Below are 27,500 nucleotides of genomic sequence, written 5' to 3' on the forward strand. Positions count from 1 at the left end.
CCAAATACACCTGTTATTTAGGAGTGATGGGGCTGGTCTCTCTGATGTTTGTGTATAACTCATGATGTTACATCTGAAGCTAGGTGAGTTGAACACAGCTGTAAAAGCCTCTCACATCCAAGCAAAAGTGAAAATTTCCTTTGGCTTACTGCCTTTCCCATGGTAACTTAAGTTACATGTATCTCACCTCAGTAGCTCCCAGAAGTTTTATTATACCTTTATTTTTTTTTAAAAAAAGGGAAAACTGTCTGGAAACTGTGCATGTGAGGATTGGTTGTGTCTTTTTCTTTTAGGTTAACCTTTTGTTCCAAAGCATTTACAAAACCTGCTGTCACGGATTTAGAAGAGATTCTGCTTGCATTGTGTTCCACTGTGGGGAACTGTGAGGAGTTCTTTCAAAACAGATGGACTAGGATGAAATCATTTCAAATGAGGCAGCATTATATTTGAGAACTCTTTATTGGTAATTAAAAAAAAAAAAAAAAAAGTCTCCCTGCTAAAGAGGACTATAAAATACAGAAAAGGAGGAAGGAAAATGGAAAAGGATGGGTAGGGAGAGAGAGAGGGGACGCACGGAGGAAAAGAGGGCGTTACCACCAGAGGGTCAGGGAGTGCTGTCGAATTCCAAGCGGCGGAGTGTGTGTGTGTGCGTGCGTGTGTGCACGGCCTGTCAGGGAGCCTGCCCGGCTCCACAGGCACAGCTCCCGCGGCCACGGGCAGCTGGACACGAGGTGAGTGGGGGTGGGACAGGACGTGCGGGACCCCAGACAGGATGGCAGCGGGGATCGCGGCAGCGGGCTGGATCGGAGTGATGCCCGAAAGATAAGCTGGAAATAAATCCCCATAGACCGATGTCTGTAGAGCAGATACTTGTTTTTTACTGCGCTGGTGGGATCTCTGCCTAACTCACTTTGTCAAGTGCTGTGGTATATTTATATAGTAAGTATTTCTGAGTGTTACTACGTCACTATAACATCATCATATACGTGCCGGAACTAATTTACATAGTCTGATCTCATGGTTATTAGATAGTTCTTTTGCACTGTGCTTGTGCCTCCCCAAATCGGGGCTCGTCAGGGGCTTTGGTGAAGGCTTCCAAGGTCGTCTTTGCCCCTGAACTTTTCAACTTCGTTTTCAGAGCATGCGCAGTTACGGTGTTCCTTGGTCTATCTGGTCCTAACTAGTCTAAATTCTCTGTTTTGTGGCTAATTTGCTTTACATTTGCCAATTTCTCATTAGTACTGATCTATCTCTAAAGCTATCCACCTAGTGAGTTTTTTTCCTTTTTTTTTTTTTCTATTCAGCATTAAGCAACCAGTTAACCATATGCTAGCCATTATATTGTATAAAAAATTATTTATATCAGGTTATGTAGGTATAAAAGTTATGACTCAGGTTATATAGGTATAAAAAGCTATGATTCAGGTTATATTGATACCAGATTATATAGATATATCAGGTTATATTGATATCTTATAACTCATAACTCATATTGATATCTTATAAGCACCTTGTAATTTTGACCTAAGTTATACAGGCATCAGGAGGCAGGCAGGTTTGGGCGCAAGTGGCTCAGGCAGGAATGCAGGGATCAAGTGGTCTGTCAGGGACACAGGGAGACAGGACAGGTGGTTGCTGGGACAGGCAAAGAGGTATGGCAGGACACAGGCTACAAACGAGGCTCAGAGGTCAGCCAGTGTCCTGCCAAGTGCCCAGCAAGAGGAAAGGCATGTATGTGAGGATGAGTAAGGGCCAGTGAGGGCAGAAGAGCCAAAAAGCAGGCTGGGGCCAGGGAAATAAGGGGCCAAAACCAGGCTAGGGCCAGGGCAAGAAGCAGACCTCAGCAGGCTGTAGCCAAAGCAAAAAAAGCAAGACTCAAAAGGCCCCCAGACTCAAAAAGCCCCAACTCAAAAAAGCCTCTAAAAGCCAACAAGCCCCAAATCTTCTGATGCAGTTACTTTTATGCCCCCTGGCTCCTTCCAAAGTCCGCTTGCTGACAGGAGAGCATTAGCCAAGTGCAACATTCCACTGCAGTCCATTGGTTGAGAGCTTTTGCCGTCTGATTGAAGAAACCTCTCTGGAGGGTACATTGCCCTTGGTGTTCCCCTGCTGACTGCGTGTCCCATGTGAGACATGAAAGGCTTGCTAGGTGAAGTCTCCCCAAAGACAAGGGTTTTTCCCATCTTCTCTTAGTTGCCTTCTGCAAGTGGCACATGTGCAACCCCTCATCCACATGCCTCTGACAATCAGTTTTGAGACAAATCAAAATTAAATTGGCTCTTTACAGTTTGACATGCATTTTGTGTGACCAAGTTAATATTACCAGATGAACAATTATCAGTTAAGTGACATTTGTGATAGAAAGACAATAAACTCATCTCAGTTTCCTGCCATAAAAAATGTGATTTTCTATTACCACTATTGTAGCTTCTTTAGAAGCATGTTTAGATTTCTTAATTGAATGGTAAAATAGGAGATGTCTAGAAGCCCTTTAAATCTGGCAAGCTTCACATAGGGCTTCAGTTTTAGTGATGAATCTTCCCTTTGAGACATTCAGAAAGTAAAGGCTTAATATATTTTCCAGTCCCTTATTCTGACATTTTGAAGAAAAATATGTATAGAATATCCATATACAAAATCCAGGTAGTTATAACCGCTGTGCTAAAGAAGAGCCTTTGCTTAGGTTAAACACTAAGTATGTGAATAATACTAAAATCATTTGGCAAGCCACTTACATAAGATGAGAAATTTGTGTAAAAAAACAGTGTGTGGACTATTGGATAGATGAATGCAATGAAAGTATGAAATACATTATGGAGAAACTTTGAAACTTAGGCATTTAATATGTATGTACAGACCTTTGGATTTCTCCTGCTTTCCTCATTTAATAAGCTGGAGGAGATTCCTGGTGGCCTTAAACTTCTAAAGCTAATTCTGGTTCTCGTGGTCTTGTCTTAAGCAGACACCTACAGGAATACTTACTATATTTAGTACACATAGAAGAGCATCCCTATCCCCAAAGGAACTGGGTGGTTGGTTCTGGGAAGAGTGCTTTGTTCTAGAATTCATTTTACATTGAAAGGTAAGTGGAATAATTTGATCTGACCATTTCTGTTGCTCAGGTGCTTAAAATCATGTGGATGTGAGTACCATGCTTTGTGCTGGACAATTCAGCACTGCCCAGGTGTCAGGCAATGCGACTCATTACCATCACGTAAACTGCTAATCTTGAACAGAGAACTGTCCTGAAATGAGTACAGAAGTAGCAAAAGTTTATGGCATGTTGAAATGGTCTTTCCTTTTTTAAACCCTAAAGCATGACACAACTTTTTAGCCATACATAGTAAAACTTTGTACAAGAAATCTAATAAGGACGCTGCAGCCAGTAGTGCAATATAAATATTTTTACAGTTCAAAGGAAAATTGCAGTAGGGTAGATATACACACATGCACACATAAATATATATACACACATATGTATATTTACGTACACATTTGTATAAAAGAAAATATATTCAGTCTGGATATAAACGCAGTTTTGGATAAAAACTGTTTAAATCTATGTGTACAAGACTAGCTGTACTGCATTGCAGGTGAGGATTAGTAATTACTGTGTTCCAATGGGACTACTCATTATAAGAAAGGAAAAAAACCCAGTATTCTGCTTTGCTATGCTCAATTAAATGAAATAAAAACAAATGGAGACCCAAGAGTCCTGTGTAGCCTAGTTCTAAACTGCAGCAAAGGAAAAATATTGAAAAACCATCTGATAACTCTGGTAGGCCTTTGTGAGTCAAAATACTGAAGCCCAGGACATTTTTTTTGTGCACAGAGACAACTGGCAAGACTTTGGTCCTGGTAGCATCAACATTTTGCCCTGTGAGCTTAAGAACAAAAAGAAAATATACTTAATATATATGCAATATTTAATGTTGATAAAATCTATTAAAATACATATGTAATGACTTACTGGTTCGGGGAGCCGCCCCTGAATTTTTTCTGAATAAGAAAAACATTAGACCAGAACTTTTCTAATTCTAGGATCTGGATACCATCTTTCTGCAGTACAGTATGCAGCTGGCTTTAAATAAAAGAATATATCTATAGAAAGTGGTCTGGCTGTGAAAGGAGAGAGGAACTCTCACAGAACTCTGTTGCTGTTGCTAAAGTCAGGTTTACAGAGCTTTTCATTGCAGGGAGGTGGATTCTGTGTTTTCTATTCCATAGTATCCACAGCAGGGATTATAGTGTATGTACTTTCATGCTTTAGGTTTTGAACTTGGTTAGTACTAGCTCCGGCTTTTGGTTTGTAGAATTCATTTCGAGGTGTCTTTTTGTGAAAGACTGACATGTTATGGATAAGGGCTTAAACATTGTTATGAAGGACTTCTTGCCTTTTATGGCAAAACTGTATAAACAAATTGCGACCACCAAAACCCACTCCTTCCTGAATGTGCCTCCTGATTGGAACTTTGGACTGTAAGCCACCTAAGAGAACATGAGATAAGATAACGGTGACACTGTTGTCCAGTTACCTGAGGTCTAGGGAAAAGTAAACAAGGCTGAGGAAGAAGAACGTATCCACAAGAAAGCCAGACCTGCCCTGAAAATCCACTTTGCCTGGGCTCAGGGTGCGGGGGTTCATAGCTCGCAGACTCATTTGCTGAGGCCAGGTTTGCACATGCTCTTACTCCAGCCAGGGGTAGAGGAGGTTTTAGGGCTGTTGTATAATCTCTGGTCAGAGCAACAAAAGACAGCCAAGATGATGGATCAAATTGAAGGGATTTTTGAATAGACGTGTCTGAGTACACCCTCTGTAAGCAACATATAATGAATATTCCTGAAGTCTAGGTAGTTGGAAGGGAAGGGGAAATCATTTTAACACTGTCCTTTTGCTACACTGACTTTTCAGTAATAAGCTGCTCTTGGTGGTGTTTTAGGAACTCCATGACAGAGTTCCCTCTGACGTCTCCCTCTGATGTTTTCAATATAGAACCCAAAAGGTGGAGTGCAGTGGCTCACGCTCTGCCGAGGACCGTAGTCCCTGGAGGTCGGGGGTGTTGCCTGCTGCCGGTGCAGAAGGGCAGGAGCCCACTCACTGGGAGCACTCAGCCTTGTAGTCAGCATGCTCCCCACCACTCAGCAGCTCAACATGAGCCCAGGGATACAGAGGTTGGAAACTTTGGACGAGGGCCATTTCGTATGCGTGAAGTGGGAGGATGGAAGTGAGAGCAGCTACCCCTGCGTCTGGCTGAGGGACAACTGCCAGTGTCCCCTCTGCTTTCTGCCCTCTGCCGGAGCACGCAGGCTGCTCTTTGAGGATCTGGATGTGAACATCGTGGTGAAGAAGGTTGTTCTGGCAGATAGAAAAAAGGTATTTGAAGCAAACCATCATTCACCTTCTCGTGAAACTTGTCTAACAATGCTTATTAATCTAAATTTGAGAAAATTCCAAGTTATATTCTAATCACAGTTTGCTTTTTTGCAAGCGTTAACAGATATTTGCAAAGCTTTTAGAAAGAATTGCAATTTGGGGAACTCAGATCTTTCCACCTTCATATGAAACTTCAATTTGTAGATGTTATGCAGAAGCTGCATAAACTCAGGGTTCAGATTTTATAATATAATAATGCTTTTTAAAATTCTACCATGTACTTCATTATCACTCGTTTTTGAAAATACAGACATTTCCTGCACATTTAATTATACTTATGCTTTTTCCTCTCTTTATTAAGTAAATGGCTTGAAAATCTGAAAAACACATGGCAAAATGATGATGACCTTAATCCATAACAAAAATATCACCTTATTAGTAAATCTTCAATGTAAGAAAACCTTCACCTCAGAGTGAACACTCAAACCAAAGTTGAATCCAGTAATCAGAATTGGACTAATGTCTGTATCCCTGTCTACTTATCTACATTAACATTTCTTCCTGAAAAATGGAAGGTTATCTAGCAAGAGAGGATAGAAGCTGCCCTCCTTATGAATTTATATCTTTCCTGATATATAAAACCCCACTATATTATTTAGATTTTTTATGTTCTATTAAAAGCAGTACATGGCTCCTTTGGCAGCCTAATTTCCTTTATTTTATACTTAAAGATGTTTTAAACTTATTGAATATGTAGCAGTCAACCCTGGGTCAGATGGGGCAGCCTCACTGCAGGGGCAGTTTGCAGAGGCTGACTCATTACGCCACAGCGTAAGGGTCTCTGGTGAGGAATTCTGGGCTCCCAAGGTGATTGTAGACAAAAATAATACTGTGTAAATTCATTATTTGATTAGGCAAATTAGGAATTGTCTACTTCCACTTATATTCAGAAACTGATGAAAGCACAGCACTAATACTAAAATGATACTGATAGTGTTTTACCATCATATGAATGAGCAGAATCATGTGAATTGGGAATTGATACGTACCCATCCACCTTAAAAATTCAGCTGAGGGTCTGTGTTGGACTGAGCTCTTTCAGTTCCTGACAAGCACAGCCATATGCTTTTTTCCCATGTTTTTTTTCAGGAATTGAAAAGCCCAACACTTTTTAAAAATTTATTTAATAGAGCAAAGACTTCAAAAGGAGATGGATTTTTCTACTAGCACAAGGTTCTTGTCTGTCTTATTCTTCTTCTTTTCTCATGACCTCTCAGTGTTTTGCAAGATATTTTCGCTCTTCTGAGTTGGGGTGAAGTGCTGTTCCCAGTGGTATGTGCCAGTTTTTACAATTCCCTTCTTTCTACTAAGTGCAGCTCCCACAGTGGAAACAGTCCACACAAACCAGCAAATTAGATCATGGGTTGAAATAAAAATGAACACTTATTAAAAGTTTCAGAATCTGAATGGTGTTCAGGTTGGGTTTTCGTTACTTGCTTCAGTGGAAGTTTAATTCTGATATTATTGCTCTAAGTATTAAAATTTCTGCCATTTCTAAGGGGTTTTGTTGTTCTAGATGATCTTTTTAAAAATATATTTTTTTCTAAACTCACCTTTTCCTTTGTGTTGAAAGATCTCAATTACATGGCCTGATGAACACACTAGTGAATATGAAGCTGAATGGTTGAAAAAACGATGCTTCTCTGAAGAAGCCAGAGCTGTAATGCGAGCAGATTTATTTTTACCAGGTAGGAATTAAATCCATGTCTGCCATGCTTGTGTCAAAGGCGAGGGGTTTGACACTGATAGTCCTGGCTAGAGGTGCCTGTGTGAGGACCAGTCCACCCAGCTGAAGCAGTGGCAATAACCCTTGCTGCCCAGTGCCAGGCTGTGCATGCATGACAGGGACCCGTGATTATCTTTTCCCTCTTCTACCTTCTATACCTGGGAGAAGTACAACTAATTGGGCTGCATTTACTTTCCTAAAAGCCTTCTCTTTCCAGAAAATGTTAGTAGGTCTCACAAATGAGCTATGGACCAGCAGTGATCTGTGACTATGCAAGTGTGTGAGTGCTGTTTAAACTATCTAAATTTTTCTAATTTTTTCTAAAAGGAAGGATTATTTGGGATTGCAAGGGAGTTACAACTGATATATTTTTCCCCTTTTCATGGCCTTCTTGTTAAAAAGTAACTGTGTAGCATAGCAGTGTGTAGTGCTGAAGTTCAGGTTGTGTTTGCTTTGCTTCCAATGCATATTTTCGTGGTAGACTGTCTTTTGATCACTAAGTATTTTGTACAGCGGTCTTAGTAACATTTATCTTGTGCAAATCACTTAGCCTTTTAAGTGAATAATTATAAACCCACTAGGTTTGGCATGATGCATATCATCATTACTTTGACAGCCTTTCAGGCTGAGCATGAAAGTGTGAAAGCTTGCAAGATGCCTGCAATTGCTCTTGACACTGTTCCTGTGAGATCGGCTGTTGCAGAAAGCTGTGCCTCTGTATTCAGTGTTAAAACAGTATCTGTTAAAATAGGGCATTACTGGTTTAAAACTTAAATGATGAGGTAAATTTCCATTCATTTCAGTGGGTGCTATAACAGACTCTTCACAGTGCAGAATGGAACTACTTTCCCCTAGTAATATAAAAGTTTATATCTACTTTCATTTTGGCAAAAATAAATGGTTGTGTTTACTATTTTGAAGGGTTGGGCATGCTTCCAGAGTGAATATGGTGAAGATAAACAAACTTCATTCAGGGAAACTACTTGATTTTTCAGATGATAAGAACTTTTATTTGTGAAAATAAATACCCAGACAAAATAAACTAGATCTCAGATTGTGTTCATTGGCAAAAGTGTTAATTACTGAGATTTTCATATTTCAGATGTAATGCTACTTTTTTCACCCATTATAAAGTCTTAACTGGCTGTGATTTGCCTTCACATGCATGCATTTGCACAGTGCTTATTCTTGGCACGTAAATGCAGTGCATGTTTTGGAAGCCAGTTCTCTGCTTTGCCGCTGCTCTTTTCCATTGGAGCCATCCAGGTAAAAATATACACTAAAGATCTGTTTCATTCTTTGGGCAATGCTTTTTCAAATTCTGTTTCACATGGTAGGTCTGAAGAAATTAAGTATATAAATGTTACACCAATTAACTGGCTTTTTTTAGTGGTGTCATTCAGCTCTTCCTCATATTCTCACACAAGCCCCGGCTTGTTATGATTGACACCTTCTTGCAGTTTCTCGTAGGTTGCAGTTGCAGAAGAAGGCTGCATCCCGTGAGTTTGCTTGCTGGCTGTTTAAGATCTGTTTTTCATTGTGTACTGTAGTACATTTAGAACACACTTTCTTGTGGTGAGTGGAGATGCACACTGCAAATTACATGCCCTTATAAGCAGTTAATCATATCCTAGTAGTGTAGTGTTACAGACAATGATATGAAATGCCAGCTCTGCATGCTGATTCAACAAAGAGAAGCAAAAGCTCACCAGAACTGCTGTAGTTAAAGGTTAACCTTCACTGCTGAGATTATCACAGCTGTGGGGTTTTGGGGGGGTTTTTTGGTTTTTTTTTTTTGCAAGTGGTTATTTGCTTTTAGTGCTGCTTTTTTGAAAAATGTTTTTCCATCATAGTTTCTGATTCAAAAAACATAGATGTCAGACGTGGTGTGAAATCCAAAAAGAAGAGTAGGTCAGATTTTCAGTGCATGATGAAGTGACTACAAATAGCTATGACAGTATGTGAAGATTTCCCTTTTAAAACCTTGCCAGATCCTATCCATGCAATATTCAAAATCTGCTATTTGTGCGTATCAAGGCTCATTTCAGCCCAGCTTGCAAGATGCTCCCAAAAGAACAGCAAGAGCTATATTCTACTTCTACAGCTGTGGTGTCTCAGAGATACTTTTTTTTCTTTCTGTTTACTTGAGTTCTGCCCAGCAGATGTCACAAGAATGATTTACCATGTCTGTAATTCAGGTGCTGGGTGTAGTAGAGGATGCTTGTGAGAGACATTAAGTAAGCCAGTATCCAGTATCTAACTTCATTGTGTTTGCTGAGGCTCATTTTCCAACATGCTGGCATACCAACAACAGGATGGGGCTGGGATTTTGGGGTGGTGGGGGTGGAAATTGGATAACATCACAATGATATTTTCCTATTGGGTGAAAGTGAATATTCTACGGAGCTAGTCTGTAGTGGTATTTAATATTTTTAACCTTAGGTTAGGTTAAGGTTTTAACAGCAGTTCAGAGGTTTCAGATGATGATAGTTCTTTAAAATATGATAATATGATACTGGATATATATATCCAGCTCCACAAAAGTTTGAATCAGGTGGTGATCAGCATCAATGGTGTTTTTAGTTTCTCTGCTAGGTTCTAAGAGATGATAATTTTAGGAGGATCAAGTCAAAAGTATTTTTTTACTTTAAATGTTTGGTCATTTGAATTTATCCTGCAGTAATATGAGCTTAAAGATATGAGCTAGGCTGCCATAAACATAACTCACAGCAAAAATACATTTGGCTTTCAGCAAACATTAAGATATATGCTGTAGACAAAATAATTTTAGATTGTCATTGTAATGGTCTCAATTTAATGAAACCGGGTGGAAACACCAATTGATGCAGAGATTTTAGTATTTATTCTTTTCCTGTGGGAGGGAGAGATTAGGAGAAAAAGCAAAACAGGCTTAAGCTTAAAAATGAACACAAATAGTTTTAACACACACTAAAAGAATGAAAAAAGTTGAGAAAAAGAAAACTTAAACTAAAACAGAATGACACTTCACTCTTCTCTTCCCTTACAAACTATTAACTTTCTTATTAAACAACATAGAAAGACACAACTTGTGATTTTCAGTCAGTTTCACTATTTAGACATAATCATTCATTACTTTAGGAAAAGAGTCCCTTTAAGGTGTTTTTTGGTTTTTTTTAAGATGTTTGCCACAAGACAAAATAGTCCAGTGCTCCCAATGTCACACATCTGCTGCCGCCCGGAGTTTTCGCAGACTGTGATGTTCTATCAGCAAGGCCTCTCAGTCTCTCTGGGATACTATTTATGAATAGTTCTTCTAGTCTAAAATCATCTTTGTCTCAAAAGCTGAGACCTCCTTTTAACCCAGGAGCGGGGGCTTTAAAGTTCTCAATTAAATATTAATCACATCAGTCCTCAATTTTGATTAAAATTAGCATTCTCCCCAACAACACTGATATGCTACAAAGAACAGTCCGTTTCTTCATCATTTACCCTAGAAAAGTCCGGTTAAAAATGTCTCCTTCTTCAATCTTACTCCAATATTATTAGTTCTTTCACTTCTAACCCACTGACTTCATTTGGTGTCTGTTCTACGTACCCTCTGTTTTCTTTCTTCTTTCTCTCAAGGAAGAGTTGTGCTTTAAAAGTTCCATGTTGCTAGGAAAGGGTTAAATCCACCCAGGCCTGCAAGGGCCATGTGCATGCACCAGGCTGCATGGGGCTGAAGAAAATGCAAAGCTGTGCTGATGGAGGAGGCTGGTGGATGTCCTTTCTTCCACCCCTCGGTCTCATCCAGGGCAGTCCGGTTCGGAGCTGCCACAGAGCTGTGAAAGGGCTCAACCCGGGCTGCTCCCATGCGGGCAGCAGCTCTCGGAGCTCCGGCTGGGCCCAGCCCAGCGGGCAACAGGGCACGACCCGGGCTCCTCCTGCTCGCCATGCGGGCAGCAGCTTCCAGAGGCCCGGCTGAGCCCAGCTCGACCACCCAGAAGGGCCTGACCCAGGCCTGCCCACTGCCAACGATGTTACCCAATGGCTGATTCCAAAGCGAGAGAGAGACCGATCCACTGCAGATTAGTTTTAAATGTCCTTTCCAAAGTCGCATCGACATCCTTATCGGTCAAACTAGCTGCCAATATCTTGGCTAGCTCTCTGATTGGTCACTGTCCTCTCCCCAAAAACCACTCTATGGTGCTGGGAGGGAAAAACATTTCACAATTCTCTATAACCAGAAAAAAAAACTGTGCCAACCCATGATAGTCATTTACTCTAGTGGTGTCTAAATTTTCCTATATTTCTTCAGAAGATTTTGATCAGCATTATCCCATCTTGTGTAGTAAATGCTGGGTAATTCAAAGTGTTGATGCATGCACACCATCTGCAGGTACTGAGCAAAGGGCATCTTCTCATTTTATGCAAACTCTAATGTAATTAGGATTAACCTGGTATGATCAAGAAATGAGATTTTTGTATTCTCTTTTTCCCATCAAATCATTGTTCTGAAATTATTGAAAGAGGCGTTAATTCTTTCAAAAGTGTTTCATTCTTCTCATTTTGAAAAGCACATAGATCTGGAGTTTTAGTAGCCATAAGCCTAGATTATCAATAAAGACACAAACTAATTCTACAAGACTTGTTTTTATCCTGTATGAGTTGTTCAGTTACATTTGCAGAGGGCCCTGGACAGGTTGATAGATGGGCTGAATTCGACAATATGAGGTTTAACAAAACCAATTGCCAGGTCCTGCACTTTGGCCACAACAACCCCTGTAGTGCTACAGGCTGGGGACGGTGTGGCTGGACAGCGCCCAGGTGGAAAGGGACCTGGGGGTACTGGTTGACAGCTGACTGAACATGAGCCAGCGGTGTGCCCTGGTGGCCAAGAAGGCCAACGGCATCCTGGCCTGTATCAGGAGCAGTGTGGCCAGCAGGAGCAGGGGGGTCATTCTTCCCCTGGCACTGGTGAGGCTGCACCTTGAGTGCTGTGTTCAGTTCTGGGCCCCCCTCGCTTTAGAAAGGATGTTGAGATGCTGGAACTTATCCAAAGAAGGGCAACAAAGCTGGTGAAGGATCTGGAACGCAAGTCCTATGAAGAGCAGCTCAGTTGTTTAGCCTGGAGAAAAGAAGGCTTAGGGCTGACCTTATTCTCTGTTAACGCTCTGAAAGGAGGTTGTAGCCAGCCTAACGCCAGTCTCTTCTCCCAGCCAGCAGTAGAACAAGAGGACACAGACTAAAGATGCGCCAGGAAGGTTCAGGCTGGACATCAGGAAGAATTTCTTCTCAGAAGGGGTGTTTGGGCATTGGAATAGGCTGCCCAGGGAGATGGTGGAGTCACCATGCCTGGAGGTGTTTAAGAAAGGCTGGTTGTGGCACTCAGTGCCATAGTCTAGTTGACAAGATGGTGTTCGGTCATAGATTGGACTTGATGGTCACAAAGTTCTTTCCCAGCCTAGTTGATTCTGTGATTTGCAAACGTAAAGATTTTTAATTTGGCAACTGCAGCTGTGCTGTGCTGTGCAAGTGAGACCTAAGGCTGTCCAGACACTGACTCATTCCTATCTTTCTTACCCCTTCAGCTTTTAGAGTGTATGTTCTAATATTTCTACTATAGTACAATGGAAACTGTATTTACTGCCTTAGCAGTGGGAAAAAAATTGTTCTATGATGACATGATAAAACAAGCGCTTGAGTGGGATCAGTTACCGCCAGGAAATACTGGCAGAGTAAAGTTCCTGTGTAGATCAGTACATCTCCTTGATAGATTTTCAGGCTGAAGAAATTTTGTGAATAAAAATGGGTAGAAAGTTCCTTTTGTTTGGTATATGGAAGAATAACATGCCATGGGGGTCACACAGTTTTCTAAGACTTTCAGACAGTCTTTTAAAAATACTTTTAAATGGAAGAATGTAACTATCTTCATACCAGAAGATCTTTTCCCATTCTCTGAGTTGTGCTTTCCTGTCCCTTTTCCAAATAATTATGGACCTGGTAATCTGTCAAATTGTAAGTAATGGACAACATACAGCATATAGTGCTCACCAGGCTGTGATGCTCTCTGGGACCAGTCAGGAGAATTCCTTCACTGTTTTTCATACAAATATGAATTGTTTACTCTCTAGCTTTCTTTGTTTTGTAGGTGTTTGGGAATTATTTTTGTTTGTTGGTGTTTTTAAAATGCAAAGTGGTGAAAATTAACGAACAAACAAACAAAAAAAGAACAAAAAAAAACCCACCTCTTCAGTTTTACTAGCTGTTTTGTGAGAATCAGTGTAGAGTTCAATTTCCTTGACACTTTGCAATTTCCACTGTAGCAGTACCGTAAAGGTTAAATATCTCTTCAGTCATGGGCAATGTTATGGTATTATTCCCAAATACATTTCAGAGTCTGGCAAAGGCTAAATTCCCAGAAAAATTATTTCTCTTCAAGTTAAGTGATATAAGAAACATTTTGAATTTAGCTTTTGTCTCCCTTTGTCTCCATAGCTTTTTGGATGTGACAGTTGCCAGTGCTGAAGGTCTGTCTGGTTGGGTGGAGGATGAAATGGGTGGTTGTTCCCCAGGCCAGCTGTCAAGGTTGACAGGTTTATTATGCCCAAATCCAAGACAGCCCCAGACTGGTATGCTGAGCATGTGCTGTTTTGCAGTGCTGTGACAAAGCACGTGTTTGTAACAAAAGCCAAAACCACCTGAAAACCCAACAGTCCATGTCCTGCTGCAGAAGGGTCATCCCATATCAGGTGAAACTTCTAGCAAGAACAATAGGCAATGGGAATTTGAACAAGAGGACACTATAGTCCATGTGCCTTTGGAAGCCTGGGACTCCTGGAGCTGCAGTTCAATTCCAGGTGCATGTATTTATTTTCCAAAGTGAAGAAAAATCTGTTGGTATATTCCTTGAAATTCTGCTTCTTGTTTCAGGAAGCTTAGGAAAATATTTATTAGCAAGTCAGTAAAAAAACTAGGATGGAAAAGATGAAACTTAAAATGTTCCATTAGTTTTCACCTGGTTATTTATCTGCCCTGTCTTTCAAAGGATATTCATGGCAGTTCACACAACATACTTAAAGCTATTTTAATTTCTTAACTTCTAATAGAGAAAAGGGAAGACATTCATATTTTATTTTTCACCATCTTTCAAGTGTGTGAAAAGATGTATATTAAGTTAAACATAGCGGAGCCATGAATAACTGAGGAGTGGTCTCAAAAAGGAATTTAATGAGGTGAGATTATATCTCTTCTCAAGGTTTGCACTTTTTTTATTTTGTGAACATGCTGCAAAATTCAACAGCTTGTCAATCGTACTTTGAAGCAGCAGTGAACTATAAAAGGTAGACTATAAAAGATGGTCTTTGTGGATAGCTTGTATCTGGGCATGTGTGTTGTGATTCTTGGACCATCTCTAACTAGCCTTAGCCAGATGAAAGAGGAACACTAGTGGCTGAAAAATACTATAACTCTGTGGTGTCTGAGTTCAATTTCTTTTTTTTTTTTTTTTTTTTTTTTAAATGAGCACATTATATTTTGTGCTTTCTACGTATATCTAGAAAGAGGTAAAACTGAAGCCCCAAACCTGGCCTTCACATTTGTTTGAAGTATAGTATGTCCCTCAGTCACCAGGTAAAATTACCCAGAGTTCTCAAATCTGAAAGCTCATTGGAATTTGTAATAGTTTTTATTGGTCCATTGAAGAGATGTTGGAATAAATAGAGATACAGGTGTTGTATAAGAGATGCCACCTGCACAATTTCACAAATGTTTATGTGGTCTTATTTCTAGTGTGTGATCTCTGTGATTGATGATTGGGCAAGTTATCTGAATATTAGTTAAAATACCAAGTAAGGTAGTTGTGATTTAAACAAAACAATTATTCTAGATAAAATCTTTTCATGCTTTATAGTATACTCTTCTAAGAACAGCAGCTTCAGACTAAATATATAAAAGCAAGGAAAAACAAATATGTCTTTACTGTATGAATGAAAGCTCTGATTCAATAATTAAGAGAATGCTTGACTTAAACCAGGAATGTTTCAAGTTTTGCAAAAAACTAGAATCAATGCTAACTTCGTGCAAAAAAAAAAAAAAAAAAAGTAAGAAATAGCATCTTTGTCCTTTTTATGCATTACTGTGCACTATCTTTGGTTTGAAGGTGTGTGTATGTTTGTTTGTGTATATAAGCCAGTAAACTGAAAAACTCAGAAGATATTAGAAGCAGAAATAAGGAAGAAGAGAACAAGAAGCAAGCAGTGTTACATTCGGAGAGTATCTGAAGTAGATCTTTTATACAGGAGAAGAAGTAACTACCCAACATCTATTTCTGTGTGTACAGTACCTTCAAAAGGCCCATTTATCTGTCCAAATGGTCTGTGGTATCTGCTATCAGCACAGCTTTTTCAGATCAAATGAGCAGATCACACCTCATTTCCTCATTCTGAAAGTTGACATGTTCCATTATTCATAGCCCACAAAAGGTCTGAAACATGTAAGACCCAAAGTTGCTATGAAAGATCCTGGAGAGTTGTAATCACCAGGGTATTTTGCTTCTGTGCTTAGCCGAGCTGTAATTGATGGCTGCTGCTCTCTGGCACCACAGCTAGCCCAGCTGGAATTAGAGGAGGGGGCAGAGTGCTCATGGGGTGGGGGGTTCTAAAGGCTTATATGCTCTCTGTTCAATGATAAAATTATTTTTTACTGTGAATTACAATTGAATACACAGAGTGAATATTTTGGGTAGTGGCAAGCAGTGTTAGTGGGGAAAGCAGGCAACTGGCATGGGCACAGCTGTGTAGAGCCTGGGTGCTTGGTGGCTTGTGGCTCTCTGGTCTGGCCATCCCACCCCTCAGCACCGTTTGCTCCAGACAACCTTCATGAAATAGGAAAGACCCACTGCTTCCGTGGAGGAAGTTGCCCAGAGAAGGTGTGGACGGGAGTGTTCAAGGCCAGGTTGGATAGAGCTCGGAGCAAACTGGACTAGTTTTCAATCCCCCTGCCATGGGGGATTGGAAACTAGTCCAGTTTGCTCCGAGCTGATCTTCAAGGTTCCTTCCAACCCAAACCATTCTGTGATTCTGTATTCTGTGATAAGCACTAGTATAAATACAGGGGAGAAAACAATTACCAGTGGTGCTTTCTAGCAAGGCAGCTTAGGGTTATTAAGCTTAGGCAGTTTAATAAAAGTTGTATCTTGGCCTAAGATTCATTTGCACCAGAAACTTGTAGTAGTTTCAGGTTATGTGTACTAAGTGGGCTTATAAGTGCAATTTGTTACTACAAAACCACTACCAACTCCCCACAGAAGTTTTCTTTCAGCTGTATCGGCAGCCATTTTACTTGCCTTTAAAACTTGTACTATTTTAAAATCCCTAAGAACAAATAAAGAAAAGACCAAGATTGATTCAGTGGTCCAGGTACACCATACTGTATTTTTTGGTCATTCTCTGGAATTCTGTCAACTGTAGAAGAAAATCACTATTATTTGTAACAAAAATGACCCACAACTGTAGCTTGCAGGGTCCTTTACCAGTAGTACAGAGAAATTAAATGGAATTAACTGCACTGTCAGGCTCCAGAAAGTGTCCTGGCTAGAAGCTGTGATTTGGGGTCTATGATTAATAATCTGCCTTTTTCCTTTCTACATTACTGTTCCCTTGAGTTCTTGGCTGAATATGCTAGAGCCATTAAAATTTAGGTGATACCCGTCTCAGTGCTGTTTAGCAAAATTAGTCCTGGCAACATTAATTTGAGGGAAAAAAATGAGGGTTGAATGGGGAGGGGTGGAATGACCTTTTATTATTTTAACTAAGTGACCTTAGCCTATTATATTGAGCTCAAAGAATCATGGGGTTTAGATGTTATTATGTGGTTTTGCCTGCATGGCTACAGCATTGCCTTTTAGTGAAGGATATCAATTTGATTTTGGCATCTGTGTCTGAAAGTCTTAAAATATATGTAATGAGAAATTTTAGCCAGATGGTTAGCAGAGTGGTGCTTCCTAGTAGCTTCTCCACAGAGACAAATCAGAGTTCTTTTCCTAAATCTCCCGTAAACTGCTGGTAAGATATGAACATTGTACTTTTCACTGGTATAAGGGTTTGATTCCTTTTAGTCTTTGCTGAAACTTTTGGCAGATACTGCCATAGAAAACCTCAGGCCAAATAATTAAGGTTTACCAAAGTTAAAAATAAGTGAAACATGCCAAGTAAGAGTTGCGAGGGAGCCCCAGTGGTAGAGTTCCTCCAGCTGTGCTCTGGGATCATAGAATTACAGAATGCTTTGGGTTGGAAGAGAACCTTGGAGATCATCTTGTTCCAACCCTCCCGCCATGGGCAGGGACACCTTCAGTTAGGTCAGGTTCCTCAAAGCCTCATCAGACCTGGCCTCGGGTACTTTTACATCTTCCCCGGGCAACCTGTTCCGGTGCCTCACTACCTACAGTGAAGTCACCCTGAAGCTGCCTTTACTCAGACTGAACAATCCAAATTTTCTAAGCTTTTCCTCATATGAGAGGTCCTCTATCCCTCTGATCAACTTGGTGGCCTCCTCTGGTCTCATGGCATGTTATGAATCAAGTGAGATCTTTAAACAAGCCTTGCCTTTGGCTTAGATTTTTGGCAGCAGCTCAACTTAGGTGACCCACACCTGAATTGCTCTGGCTCACAAGTTCTTAAGAATAGCCAATTAGGTCTATTATAAAATGAGTTATTTATTTAATAGACAGGAGATTAACAGCCAAAAGGCCTTAAACACATTTAATTACTACTAAAATGAAAGAAGTAGTAGTAGATTACATAAAACAGTGCATGACACAAAGGTGCCTGTATTATAGATAGCAAAGAAATAGTATAGATTAGGCGTCAATGCAACTTACCACTGAATTGTCAAGAGTGTACACAGAGTCCTTTCACTCAACCCTCAAAAGAGTAACCACAAAGCAGGCATCCCAAACTTTGGGGAGAAGACCTCACACGTTTCCAAGGAATGTGCAGAAGACTTCTGCTTTGTGAACATATCGTGCAGCTTTTATAATTTGTAAAGTGGGCTGTCTGTCAGTCAGAAACTCCAACTTATTTTTCCACATCTGCTTCCACAGCAAGATGTTTATTTTCAACTGGGTACGGTGATCCCATGCTGCCAAAATAACTCATTCACTCAAAACAAGCTGTCCTGATGGAGTTATTTCACCAATTAGTAAACCTATGTGAGAGGCGAGATGCCCTGAATTACTGCACTAGCTGACAAGCTCTTAAGGGCAGGGGGCATGCCCTGCTGCACTCCAACAGGTCAGTGTCCTTCATGTGTTGGAGACCCCAGAGCTGGATGCAATACTCAAGGTGGGGTCTCAGCACAGCAGAAAGGCAGAAAGTGAATGGGCATGAAAAGGGTTTCATGGACACAGGTAAGGGAAACTAAAATGACTGGCCTTGGGTTTTGAGAAGCTTCTTCACAGAGCTCTGCATGGACCGGCATAGTCCCAAGCCATGAGTTTGACCTCAAGTAACCCCCACAGGCTAATTGTCTGAACCCAGGTAACCCCAGCACAGTCCCAACCAATGAGTTTGTCTTCAAGTGACCCTATAGGCTAAGTAGTTGACCTCACATGAGCCCAGCGTTGTCCAAATTCATGAATTTGACCTCAAGTAACCCTGCAGGCTAATTGGTTGAAGCCACATAGCACCATCATGGTCCCAAGTGATGGGTCTGAAGTCAAGTAACCCTGTGGGTTGACCCGTGAGGGATGTCTCAGCATCTTCCATGGTTTTTCACCCTTGACAGGAAACTTTCAAAGCCGTGGTATTTTCAGATTTTCGCTCTTGTGGCTCACCAGTGCAGACAGAAAAATGAATACACACATTTCTGATGCACCGTTAACAAAAAAAATATTTATTTCAAGCTGTCCTTTCATTCAACTTCTGACCTAAAATTTTGATATTGCAATGTCTTGCTGAATTTCATCCTAAGTTTGCTTGTTATCCATGCAAGCTCAGGGACCCCATTTGAGATGGTTTGCAGGATTGCAGAATATTCACAAATACATAGAAATTCCACTAACTTCCTGCTTTGACTGGGTCCTGAGTTTTGATGCTAAAACAGCCAAGAACTTGTTTCTTTATTTCTTCCCTTTCAGAATGCCAGTACTGGGGCTCGGACCTTCAACTTCCCAAAATACCTTTTGAAGAAATCATGTGCAATGATGAAAGTGCATACAAGTGGTTGTGCACCCTAAAGAAAGTAGGAATTGTTCTACTGACAGGAGCTGCTGCAAGGCAAGGAGAATTGATTAGGCTTGGCCACAGGATTGGGTTCCTGCGTCTCACATTTTATGGGTGAGTTTGTTTTATAATATCTTTGTTTTGCCACATCTTTGTAATCACCTCTAATGTTCTTCATCTAAGCTTGCTGTATCTATTTTGTGGATTAATATATTAAAGCAGGGTGTATTTTTTTTTTCTATATATAATAGAAAATTTGGCATAATGTTTATATACTATACAAGAGAATTGCTTTGCTGTCATAGGTAGGGTGTATAAAGAAGAGCAGCAGTAACATCAACTTCTGAGAGAAGGAAAAATGCCTGAAAGCAAATGTTGTCAAATATAGGGTAATGGTGAGATAAACTTACTTATCTATGCCATGAAATAATACCAAAAATCCCTAATCCAGTCTCATTCTGAGCAGAGGAAGTTATCTGTTCTGAAACTTTTGATTAGTCTGATTTTGAGTCATGGATATAGGTAGGATTGAGATGATGATATGGTGGCCCACATCGCCAAGAAGATGGCCTGAGTACCCATATCCCTGAATTCAACAGAGTATCCTCTGGAAAGCCATAACCAGTCCCAACAAGCAGAGTTCAGCTTGAAAGAACACAAGCACACACTTGTAAATTATCCTTTTGATGCCAAGAACTGGCAAACTGAAGCTCTGCCTCTGCAAGTGTCTACTAAATGAGCAGACAAATGATGATGGCAACTCATGTCTTGCTGAACTGAACCAGTGACCTCCATCTAACTAAGAAGAAATGTATGTAGCTAATACTTATAATAATTTTCACCTCTGAAACAGAAGTTCATTTCTTACTGGCATCCAGTTCTGGGGTGGCTTTTACAACTGTAATAAAATAATAAATTTGGGTAATTTCCCTGCTATTTCGTTGGGAGCCAAATACATGGCGTACAAAATATGATAAATAAAAGGATAAACTCAGAATTGGCAAACTTTTCAAATTCAACATTACCTCAACAGAACCCTGAATTTTAAACTGAAATGTAACAGCAATGAATATAATTCTAACACATGAAAGAAAAAAGGCTTTCTTCTTGTCTATATTATAGTGTGCTTGGTGTGACATCTCTAAAATGTCATTACTGTAAAAAGTGGAAACATTCTCTGTATCAGCCATTTAACAACATCAAGAGATCCCACGTTTTTAAATTCATCTTTTTCTTTCCATTATGGAGACCAAACTGCATTAATGAGGTCTCCAATCATACCACAATTTGTTTCTCCAACTTCTCATGCCCTAGACCTTGTGTTCCTCCTCTCCTCTGAAGCTTTGTCCAGTGCTTAGTGTGGTGTGAAGGCCTTCCTTCAGGGCTCCAGCACTCCCATGAAGACAGCCAATCCATCAGTATCACCTGGAAACCTTCAGCATCAAAAGAAAGACGTGTCCTAAATCTCATATGTATGAGACACAGACTTTTAATGAAGTGTAAGACCAACGGATTCAAATGTGGCTTCAATTCCTAGTGCTGCACTTTCACAGGACTAAGGATGTAACAGACAGCCTGATTTTCTACTGATGATAAAGCCCACGTTGCTATCTAATGCAAAAAATTGCTACATCTGCTTGGTGCCAATCTTCCTAAAAACAGCCTGAGTATTTTGCTCTCCTTGAGGTCCAAGAGTCCTCTGACATACTCTTACTACCTGTCCACCCAACATGGCCAACATTGATGCTTCAGCTCAGTTGAGACTTAGACAAAGTAAGGTTGATTTTTCCATATTCAATTGTGAGCTCCCTATTAGCATCTTTGACTTCAAGTCAATAATTTGGGCTTTGACCAAAGCTCCCTGTGTAGAAGGAAAGCTCCTGGGGAGCAGCCTCCCTTGCAAATCCTGACAGCGTGTATTGGATTATGTAACTTAGAAATGTGTATTCTATTTCATCTGTTTTTTTGGGAGATGTTTGTCCTTCTCTTGCCCCTCCAGGGAAGGAGGAGGATGCCTTCTGATAATGGCCCAGCCATTCAAACCAGGTGGGGCCGTGTTTCTTATCTCTTTCACCACCCCTCCATCCTCCATGGGGACATCTTCTGATAATGGGCCATTAGGGCCCACCAATGACATGACACATTCCATCATCCCATTGGGAGATGCTCCACACAGTGGGGGAGGAGCCAGCTGTTCCCAGCTAGATAAAAACTGGGACTGAAGGACAAAAGGGATCCAGTTTTTCCACTGGATTCCCGGAGGAAGACTGGACCCATCTCGCCACCACTGGATTTTCTACAGGACCATCTCTACTCCACAGAACCACAGCTGTCACTCCAGGAGGACTTCCTTGGACTGCTTCCAACATCCTGACCAGGGGGTGTCAGGCTGTATCCCTGACTCTGTCAGGGCTTTTTCCAGGATCTTTGTTGGCTTCCTTGCTTTTTTTTTTTTTTAAATACTACTACATTTGCATTTTCCTTTTTTAAAAATATTCCTAGTAAAGAACTGTTACTCCTGTTTCCCATATCTTTGCCTGAGAGCCCCTAATTGCAAAATTATATTAATTTGGAGGGAAGGGGGTTTACATTCTCCATTCCAAGGGAGGCTCTAGTTTTCCCTGGCAGACAACTGTCTTTCAAAACCAAGACACAGCACAAAAGCAATGACTGCTTTTACAAAAGCTTATGATGATTCTATCAAGTGTCATCACTCCAGCAATTTTATATATTTCATATAAATGAGACAATTAAAATGTGTTAAATTGTTTTAGAACCATCAAGTGACACTATAGCCTACTGAACTAAAGATGGAGCAAATCTAGCTGTGTTCAGCACTAATTACAGGAATGATATAAAGGGGCTATTTTTTGGCTGTCAGACTGTGGAAGTGTGGTTGAAATTACCATACTTCAGTACTGAGGTCATGTGCTGATGAATATGTGCTGTTACTTAAGTAATGTACTGATGAATATGTGCCATACCAAATAATCAAAATTATTTCTCCTAGGCAGTTAAACACATTTGCAAATATTCAAGGGGGTTTTCTCTCTGGCAATTGCAGAAATCTAATTTTAGCATTTTGCATAATTTCTATACTAAATACCACTCCTAGAACAAAAGCTTTTATATACTGTATATAAATAATTTTATCTGCACGTTTTTTAGCTTACTTTCATTTTAAACTGTTATTAAGAGGTAAAGCTAGGCGCACACCATCTGGAACATATCTGGTCTATAGTATTCCACAAGGGAAAATGAGATTCATAATTTCTTCTCAGTCACTTGTGTGCGTGCAATTACATGGACTCTGTATGGTAAATTACACTTTTCCAAACAAACATCTGGAGCTATAACATGCATCTGCTGAGGATTTTCTTCAATCATGTGAACTTTGTGTAAACAAAACCTGTGGTTTTTGGTCTCAAATTCTCCTGCATGGTGTGTCACTCCAAACACATTTTGTCTGTGCAGCAACATGAGACATTCATGTCTTTGTCATATAGCTGCGTGTGGGAATACACCTTGGAAGCAGGACTCAAAGTACTGCTGAACTCATTAGAGGATTAGATGAGCTAGAAGGCTACAGGCCCTGGCAAGTTGAGGCAAGACCCTGAAGAAGAGATCAAGGTGTATGTGTGTAGATTTGTGTGCAAGCCCATAGCTAAGCAGTGTTACTAAGAAACCTAGATATAATTGTTATGCTTGTAAGGTATATAAATCAGCAGTGTGTTCAATAAAATCGGCCTCATGATGCAAACCATGGGGACCCCATCTCTTCAAACGCCCAACAGCTGTGACTTACCTTTTTCACTGCAGTTCTCAGAAAACTTTTTTACTGAATTGTGTCAAATTCCAAGACAGAAACTATTTAATAAAATAAACAGAGTGAGTTCTCAAAAAGGATGTCATAGAAAGGGAGGAAGTTTCAAAGTCTTCCGTCAAGACATTTTCCTCCAGTAGCAAGTCTTCACCTTACAGGGAAGATGCCCCTGTAAAGGATACTCTAAATTTTCTAAGATTATAAAACCTTAAAAATAACTTTTGGGGATAGTTACATCACCTTTACAATTTTACTGTTTCATTGATAATGTGCTCCATGTAGCAGAGGGAAAGTGGAAGGTTGATAAAAAGAAATGGGGCAGCTTCTACTTGCTTATTTCTGAAGCATCAGTACTATGATTTCTACTGGCAGAAGCCTCTTGGTTAGTGTCTTCAGCCGGCCTTTGCATTCAGCAAAGTGCTGTCACTGGAAAGCCATCGTTCTTCTAGGTACTACCCTGGTGCCAGATGTCCCTTGGCACACTGATGTTTATCTAAGACTGCTGAAAAAAGCCTCAGTTGGGGTGGAGGGACACGGGTGAATTCTTATTTCCTTATAATGTTACAATATTTTCATATCTAAAGATGAAACTACTCTTGTACTGTGATTTCACAGTTTCATTGTGTCCTGTCTGGCATGCTGGCTGGACGTTCTAATATGTTTTCCCTTTCATTATAAAGACCAACTTGGCAAGTGCAAGACAAAGCAGATGCTAACAATGTAGCTTATACAACTGGGAGACTCTGTTTTCACACTGATTATCCCGTTCTGCAGCATCCACCTGGGGTAAGTTGAATTTACTGAGTTTTTCATCCAACAAAAGGGGAAAGGGAAATGTTCCTATAGTGTGAAATAAGTTTAGTGATCAGTGGCTCTGAATTTTGTCTTGAAAGAGCAATGTAAAAATACCAATATATTAATGTTCATATGATCATCTATACACACGTGTATGTAATTTATACAGTATGATGTAAATTCAGCATAAGTCTTCCATATATCCCGCAGTTTTTAAATACAATTTGCAAAGTACTGAAAATATTACCATATGGGAAAACCTTAGGGTCTTTTATATGCTTTGAATACTGTTCTCATTATTTCACAAAAGTTAGGTGTCTGAATGCTATAGTCATGTTGTGACATTTTAGGACTTATCTCTTCAGCTCAGGAGGGTAACAGGGAAAGAAATAGTATTAAGATGGTATATTCTCTTTTCTGTGAATTGGTACAAGATAAACACTTGTTTGCCCTTTCATAACTGGCAAAAAAAAAAAAAAAACAAACACCAAACCCAAAAAACAACAAACCAGTGTCATTCTGTAAAACTGGACAACCACAGAAAATATGTTTTCACCCAGTCACTGTCATATCAAAGTGTAATCCACATGAATCTGGAGAACTGGAAAGTAGTAGGAACAGGTACAAAGATAACTCTGGAAAAGTTTGTCCTATAAAACTTTCTCTTCTGCTGTTGTGGAGTACTCTTTTGTTTCTGTATTTAAACAAAGAGCCAATGTGATTTACCCATAGGGAAGTACCAAATACTTCACAATAAGATTATCTTTTCATCATTTAGATACTGTTCATTGTTGTGGAGTAAGAATGGAATAGGGCTTCATTAATAGAGAACAGATGTGAATTAGCTCACTGTCCTGTCTGTGCCAAAGCTCACGCTCTACTGTGAAACATTTGAAAAAAAGCGTAACCTTTTTCATTCAAATGTGCTTGTAGGAAATAAAAGTATTAAAACACATTGAAATGTTTTTGAACATTGTCCTGAACGTGCCATTTTCTTTATATGTCTAGTTATTATGCAGTATTTGAATTCTTAAGTCATATATAAGCCTCAATAACTCCCTGCAGTGCTACAGGCTGGGGACGGTGTGGCTGGACAGTGCCCAGGTGGAAAGGGACCTGGGGGTACTGGTCGACAGCTGACTGAACATGAGCCAGCGGTGTGCCCTGGTGGCCAAGAAGGCCAGAGGCAGCCTGGCCTGTATCAGGAGCAGTGTGGCCAGCAGGAGCAGGGAGGTCATTCTTCCCCTGTACTTGGTGAGGGGGCATCCTGAGTGCTGTGTCCAGTTCTAGGCCCCTCACTTTAGGAAGGATGTTGAGATGCTCAAACAAATCTAGACCAGGGCAACAAAGCTGGTGAAGGATCTGGAACGCAAGCCCCATAAGGAATGACTGAGGGAGCTGGGGTTGTTTAGCCCAGAGAAAAAGAGACTCAGAGGTGATGTTATCCCTGTACAGCTTCCTGAAGGGTGGTTGTATCAGCTGGGGGTTGGTCTCTTTCTCCAGGAGCAACTGACAGAACGAGAGGACACAGTCTTAAGCTGTGCAAAGGGAAATATAGGTTGGACATTAGGAAAAAGTTTTTTTACTGAAAGAGTGATAAAGTACTGGAATCGTCTGTCCAGGGAGGTGGTACAGTCACCATCCCTGCATGTGTTTAAAAAAATGATTGTATGTGGCACACAGTGCCATGGTTTAGCTGAGGTATTAGGACATGGGTTGGATGATCTTAAAGGTCTGTTTAAACCTAGAGATTCTGTGATTTTTGATCTATTACAAACTTTTAGACATGTTCTTAAAGGATGATGATTAATTTCAGAACTGTCCCATAAAAATCCTGATTTAGGATTTCTTAGGATCATAACATAACTTACTGCAGCCCTCCTTGGCTGGGCCAAGCTGTGCTTACCTTGCACAAGGCCAGCTGTGGCAAAAAAGGAACTTGTTGCCTTGTGCTCCCTTCAGTGGGCCATTTGCCCTGCCCACAGCTTCAGTTTCCCTCTTCATCACCATCACCAAGGTCTGGAGGTCCAGCTGATAAGGAGAACAAAACCTGTTCCAGTCCTATTTCCCATCCTGAGGGGTTTTTGTTTGGTTTGGGTCTTTGGTTGGTGAGTTGTCTGGGTTTTGGTTTTGTTGTTTATTTGTTTGAGCTTCTTTTGTTTGTGGGGTGTTTTTTGTAGGTGTTTTTGTTGTGGATGTTTTGGGGGTTTTTGGGTTTGGGGATTTTTTGTTTGTCTTATTTTGGTTGGTTTGTTGGGGGATTTTTGTGGGTTGTTTGTATGGGGGGGTTGTGTAGGTTTTTGTTGGTTGGTTGTGTCTTTTTGTGGGTTTGTTCATTTGTTTGCTTGCTTTTGGTTGTTGTTGTTGCTGGGTGATTTTTGTTTGGTTTGGTTATTTTTTTCTCCTAGTGGTCTCAGAAATAATTCACTTTCATGGAAGGGCCAAATGACAAACGTAACAACATTTGATATGGGAAGTGTATTTTGTGAGATTTGCAGGATGAGCAGTTACAGTTTGTGTGATATCTAGAGCCACAGGGAGTTTTACTGCTTGTGTCAGCAGCTCAGATTTACACCAGCGCAACCCAGAGCCCAGCTTGGGCTTTTTGCTCCATCTTACACCTTCACAAATTCATTCTAAAGCTAGATGAAATTGTCTTAATGATACTTTACCACAGAGATAGGCCTTCTCTGATAGCCACTTCTTCCCCTCTATGAGTGGATAATTCACGTCAGGTTTTGTTTCTGCAGGACAAAGCTAATACGCCTTGTTGAGATATGACTGAAGTGCATTCAAAATTATGTGACTGCCAGAAAGAGGGACTCAAAGGAAAGAAGCAAGACTTCTTTGCCACTGACTCACAGGTTGCAAGCATTAGAAGTTATCCCAAGTAGGATGGATTTATGAACATGCTACTTTAATTTTCTGCCTTTGTGATACTGGTGTCAGAGTGTTGTGAAGCTGCAGTAAATGAGAACTCAGTCTGTCACTGGGAAAAAAAAAACATAAAACAAAACCAAAAACAACCCCAAAAACAAATGAACAACCAGAATAAAAGAACGACAGGTGTGATAGAACTGATACTAACAAACTGCTAAATATGCAAGCTAATTATTTTTTTAAGAGCTGTTAATTCATTCCAGGTTCAATTTCTTCATTGTATAAAACAAACAGCTGCAGGAGGTGAAAGTGAAGTTGTAGATGGATTTCATGTATCCAACAAGCTGAAGAAACAGAATCCTGAGGCATATCAGATCCTGTCCTCTACTGCTGTAGACTACATTGATGTTGGGGTGGATTACTGTGATTTTGCTGTGCACTGTAAACAAAGGATTATAGAGTGAGTAGTTTCAACAGCACCTGAAAAAAATCCCTGTCGTCTGGTGAATTACATGTTGGTAGGAGGTCTGCTCCTGCCACCTTGTGGGAAAACACAGGTTTAACTTGGTCTGTAGTTCTAGGTTTGGGTGGGGTTTTTTGGTTGGTTGGTTGGTTGGGGTCTTTGGTCTGTTTTTTTGGGGAATTTGTTCAGCAGATTGT

General features: G+C 40.3%; 1 protein-coding gene across 2 annotated transcripts in view; it reads left to right on the forward strand.

Annotated features, from left to right (window-relative positions):
* BBOX1 (gamma-butyrobetaine hydroxylase 1) overlaps positions 1-27,500 on the forward strand; it is a 34,611-nt gene that overhangs the window by 3,138 nt on the left and 3,973 nt on the right. Inside the window, exons 1-6 of one of the 2 annotated variants that reach the window (XM_040067987.2) lie at positions 2,962-3,082; positions 4,994-5,374; positions 7,008-7,122; positions 19,258-19,456; positions 23,846-23,951; positions 27,104-27,300. In XM_040067987.2, the coding sequence (XP_039923921.1) occupies positions 5,126-5,374; positions 7,008-7,122; positions 19,258-19,456; positions 23,846-23,951; positions 27,104-27,300 (866 nt within the window). In that variant the 5' untranslated portion in view covers positions 2,962-3,082; positions 4,994-5,125. Of the gene's footprint in view, positions 1-2,961; positions 3,083-4,993; positions 5,375-7,007; positions 7,123-19,257; positions 19,457-23,845; positions 23,952-27,103; positions 27,301-27,500 lie in introns of those variants that run through there. The other variant, XM_040067985.1, reaches the window with a different exon arrangement.

This window comes from Hirundo rustica, chromosome 6 (assembly GCF_015227805.2).
Source record: "Hirundo rustica isolate bHirRus1 chromosome 6, bHirRus1.pri.v3, whole genome shotgun sequence".
NCBI classification, from domain to species: domain Eukaryota; kingdom Metazoa; phylum Chordata; class Aves; order Passeriformes; family Hirundinidae; genus Hirundo; species Hirundo rustica.